This window comes from Antrostomus carolinensis, unplaced genomic scaffold (assembly GCF_000700745.2).
Source record: "Antrostomus carolinensis isolate BGI_N321 unplaced genomic scaffold, ASM70074v2 scaffold28908, whole genome shotgun sequence".
NCBI classification, from domain to species: Eukaryota; Metazoa; Chordata; class Aves; order Caprimulgiformes; family Caprimulgidae; genus Antrostomus; species Antrostomus carolinensis.
In genome coordinates this window covers 114,494-119,538 of record NW_010331405.1, presented here as the reverse complement: position 1 = coordinate 119,538, position 5,045 = coordinate 114,494, and the positions used below count along the sequence as shown (strand labels likewise).

Genomic DNA, 5,045 nt, shown 5'->3' with positions numbered 1-5,045 from the left:
TCTCTTTAATTGATTTAATGCGTTATGTACCCAAAGAAGAGCTGCTCAGCCCACCTCGCCTGGCCCGTGCAGCGCAGCCGAGACTTGGTGGCTGTGGTCGTGCGAAGGGACGCGCCGAGCCTGCGAGGTTAACAGCGTAGGTCTCTTTTACTAGGTCGAAAGACACAGAAGGGGAAAACCCACAAGTTCCTGGGCACTCGGCTGTTCTTTGGATGCCGTTTGCAAACGTATTTCCATGGTCTTTCCCCTCCTGCCCATTCTGTGACTCCATCGCTTTGCTGAGGAGCTTTGACTGCCATTTTGCTGTGCTCAGCTCAGACAAAATGGAGGAATCAGTGACTGCCACAGCCTGTGCCTTCTAAAACCAACGATAGTTGCCTTTTATACAAAAGGGGATAATTTTGAGGATGAAAAAAATTAATAATAATAATCAGCATAGCCCATCCTAAAAGGTGGAATCTCCTTTTCTCCTGTGAACACACGGGTGCAGTTGTGTTAATTTCATTGCCGAAATGTAAATATTAATGCACCTTGCGCTTTGATGTATTGCCATAAAAGACACTGAATTTCAAATCACCGAGCCCACTGCATGATACAGGGACGTAAGTTAGCTATTCATCTTGATTTGAAGCAGCCCTCTTCCTAAAAGCTCACTTAGGGAGATTCCCAGTTGCCATTAGAAAAGCAAAATAAAATTAATCTAAATCATTCTAACTTTATATTAGAAAATTAATGATGGATGAAAGAGGGGTTTATAAAGGTTTAGTAAGAACTAGTCTGGAATACAGGGTATATTCTTGAGCCTGTGATTATAGTGGTAATTTAGCAGATTGTATCACTGCCTATCTCTGCCAAAGGATGTTTCACACCATTTAAAATGCACAGTACTCCTTTCAGAGACAGGTTGTTCTGGAATAACTCAACATCCAGAGAAAGGCCGTGTTATTTCACTGCTCTCTTTATCAATTGCGCGTGTGCGATTGCATGTGTGTGTGTGTGTGTGTGGTGACTTCTCAGCAATAGCACTAAGTTTTCATGTTTGTTCTGTGTTCATTTATCAGCCTCCTCAGAGACAGACAATGCTAAAAAAGGAAAGTCATGGAGTCTATTCAGAATAGGGTTCAAGTGCTGAAACCAGAGAGGCTGTATAAAACAAAGCGTGAATTTGCCCTTCCTCTAAAAGGTGAATTAAAATAAATTTGGTTTTGAACAAGTTATCCAAACTCTGAGAGCTCCTTTTTGTTTCTCGTTTTGAAGAGGAACAAAACAGTGAGATAAGGACAAATCTTAGTGGTTTTTATCCAGCAAAGGTGATTTGGGAATCTCTAGACCAAATGGATTGAGATTTGAATAAATTGCATGCCTGCGATGCTTCCAAGACTAAGGATGCAAGTCTCCCAGTGTGCAAAAGATGAGCCAAGCTGATCTGTAGTTAAATTAAAGAATTTGCCGTATTTAAATTCATGTAGTGTATGATCTGACATTCCCTTTGACTTTCCTGCCTCTCTCTCTCACAGGCTGTTTGCTGCTAAGTGCAGTGGCTGCATGGAAAAGATCGCCCCAACAGAATTCGTGATGAGAGCCCTGGAGTGTGTTTACCACTTAAGCTGCTTCTGCTGCTGCGTTTGCGAACGACAGCTGAGGAAAGGGGATGAATTTGTTCTTAAAGAAGGGCAGTTGCTCTGCAAAAGCGACTATGAAAAAGAGAAAGACTTGTTGAGCTCGGTCAGCCCAGACGACTCAGACTCAGGTGAGCTTTTCCCACACCTGCTCCGACTGGAAAAGCCGCAAGGGTTTGTAGAACTTTCTTATGGAAAAGTATATCCATTTACACATCCACTTTATCCATATGCACATGCCACCCATGCAAATTAGCAGGCACAGCTGAAAAAATCCTTCCTTGCAGTCTGTTCTCCCTACCTTGACTCCTTTCCTTTACTTGCTGCTTAGTAAAGGACAAAACCTTTTTGTTTTGGTCAAAGTATTTTTCTGTGAGATCACAAAATGTGAATCAGGCTGACTTCAGTTACCTGAGGCCTCATTCAAAGTGTATATTGTTTTCCGTGGGTGTTCTTCCATCCAAATGAGGTATTTTTCAGGGGATCTTCTGAGCTATGAAAATGGGCATAGTAGTAATGCAGTTTTCAAGAGTGTTCTCTCTGCCAATCACAAATGGTAACTTTAGGAAAACTACAAGTACAACACAAGAGAGCAAGCGAAATCTGCTTGCTGCCTGTCCAGGGCGGGGAACACAGTCCCGCACAGGACAAGTAGTTCCCACACTGGATTTGGGTTCCTCCCGTCCAAACCCCAGGAGATCTAGTGGTGGTTACAGTGAGGACTGGCTTTCAGGCTCCCGGGCAGTTCCAGGAGAGACGGGATGCCTCCTTCCTCTGCCATGTGCGCTCAAGGAGACTGGAAACCTGCTGCCAGTGTGTCCTGGATGATCCCAGTACCAGAGACACTGTGTACACAGATTGCTGCCAGCCGTCATCATTGCGCACTCGTTTCCCAAGAAAATGTCTAAGAAAATGAACAATTACTATTCCATTAAGCCTACAAATGACATGACTGTTTGCTTCTGGTTTATGGGAAAATGCATTATTCCAATTTAGCTAGGAGCACTAATTATCCTTAATCTCTAGTCTGAAAGCTGTGTTCCCCACATTGCTGAATTTTAGATTTTCATGTCAGGATTGCTGCAAGACAAAGGTCACTGCTGAGTCAGCAGAACATGCGGGACCAGGGCCTTCCTTGGAGCAGCATGTTATTTGTTGCTGTACTGTATTTGCAGGACCCCGAGTGCTCTACTCTGCAAATCTCACGTCACAGGGCTTGATCTCTTCATGAATTTCCCCCAGGCACGTGAGTTTCACACTGGCCCTTCAGTGTGTCATTCTCATCCCAACTTCAGCATCCTGCTGTCTGCCTGCCTGTGTCCAGACAAGCCCCCTTGAAAAAGCCCTGGCAGCGATGGGCACTGGGATCCTCCTCCCCTGCCTTCCTCCCTCGCCGCGGGCTCTGGTGGCTGCTGTTTGCCAGCCTGCTGTGTTTGGGATCAGCTGTGTTTGGGGGTTCCGCTTTGGGCTTGGACGGGCTCACCCTCTGGGCCAGATCGTGGATTTTGTGATCAGCAGTATTCTACCACAGCAGCACAAACCAGCCTTGGGGTCCATTTCATTTCCCCTTGGCACAAGGGGTAGTTTCTTCCTCCTGGAGATGCTTTTTTTTTTTTTTTCCTCATTATCCTCTGTTAGCCAAACCCAAACCTGAAAAACAAGTTGACAAATTAAGTGGGATGTTTTGTCTCCCATTGTCTGATACATTGAAAACACAGATCTCCCAGATGCCTGTGTGAGAGCAAATGATTTCACACAGCCCTGGCTGAGAATGTGTCCTTCTCCAATCAAATATTTATCCAGTGGACACAAAAGTAACTCCCCAGTGAGCAATATTAATCCTCACAAACCTTTCCTTAGAAATGGCATGCTGGAAAGTTAATAATGTCATGGTTATTAAAATGACTGAAGTTCTCTTTAATCATTAGGCAAAAGATGCTTATTAAAGTAAAAGGTGATTAGATTGCTAGGTGCATAATAATCAGACCCTGAAATGAATTAAAGTCTAATTTGTTAATTCCCCAAATGTAATTTTTGAGTATATAAAAACTGCAGTGTGTTTCTTCGTGTTGAAGTCACTATAATAGTGTATTAATGTTTTCTAGAGGAAAAATCTATAGTCTGGTGAAATAAAATATGCCGAGTTGAAAAGTTGTTTTTCACAACAAAATTTGTACTTACTCTTCAACCTATGCCCCTGTGATTGAGATTTCTAACACACATAATATCACCAGATTGTACAAATATTTAAATTCAACTACAGAAAATACAAATAATATATTTGGTCTACACAAGCACATTTACTAAGAAAAAGAAACTTGTTTGTGCAGATACAGACACGTTGAAATACACAGAGAAAGAACACTGATGTTTTCTGTGGGATGCCTAAATGATATGGCAAAGATTACATTTAATATTATGTCTAGAGCTTCAAAATATTCAGAGCAACAACTGGAATCTATGCTGTATTTAGCTAAACAGACCAGATATTTTTGTGATAGTTGCATTCACGCTGTTTTGTGCCGTGGCAGCGTGGACAGTAGTGCCTGTCTGCAGCAAATGCTTGGGGAGAAGATGCCGCTCTGCTGGGGAGGGAAAGGTCTGTGTCAGTTGCTGTGGTTGCAGGAGGTGAGCACACAGGGAACAAGTGATGCTGGAGGGGCACATGGTCTCTCTGTGTCCAGTTCCTGGAAATACTGAAGCATATTCTGAATTTCCATCCCCTGGTGAGTCCCATGCCCTCAGTTAAAAATTAAACACGTTTTTATGCTTTTGTGGCATTTGATTTAGGCAGTGCACTCAGATCTAAGATAGTCTCTTCCTTCTCGCGTGTGGTTGCTTTAGGCATTCAAATAAAGATGGGATGATTGTTGAATCTGTTGACTAGTATGGCAGCTGAAGAGCAGTCCTCAAACACCCTGTTGTCATGGTGGAACAAGTACTATTTTATGTCCTGTTTATTTTTCACCAGTTAAAAGTGATGATGAAGATGGAGATGTTAAGCCCACCAAAGGACAGGTAACCCAAGGAAAAGGAAGTGATGATGGGAAGGACCCAAGAAGACCTAAACGACCAAGGACAATACTTACTACGCAGCAGAGACGAGCATTCAAAGCATCCTTTGAAGTGTCTTCCAAGCCCTGTAGGAAGGTAGGTGCTTCGTCAGGGACCTGAAGTCAGACCTCTGACACTAGGCCCCAGGGGTGATGGGGTCAGGCCACAGCTCCAGATAGGCCCCTTCCCCTTTCCCAGGACAGCAGCAGATATTTTGGGGGGGTAAATACAGAGACCAGGCCAGCATATGGCAATGCTCTCCCAAATATTATCTCAGCCTGGAGCACTGAGCAGCTTAGGACCACCTCACTGTTATTTCTGGATATTCACCCAGAGCAGAGCATGCAGAACAGCTCTGTGACTGACTCCTGC

At 43.7% G+C, this 5,045-nt stretch overlaps 1 protein-coding gene across 1 annotated transcript in view; it reads left to right on the top strand.

Annotated features, from left to right (window-relative positions):
- The first annotated feature begins 1,521 nt into the window (after positions 1 to 1,521).
- The window catches only part of LMX1B (LIM homeobox transcription factor 1 beta), a 7,737-nt gene continuing 4,213 nt past the window's right edge, over positions 1,522 to 5,045 (top strand). Inside the window, exons 1-2 of the mRNA XM_029086282.1 lie at positions 1,522 to 1,750; positions 4,591 to 4,769. Coding sequence (XP_028942115.1) covers positions 1,546 to 1,750; positions 4,591 to 4,769 — 384 coding nt within the window. The 5' untranslated portion in view covers positions 1,522 to 1,545. The remainder of the gene's footprint in view (positions 1,751 to 4,590; positions 4,770 to 5,045) is intronic.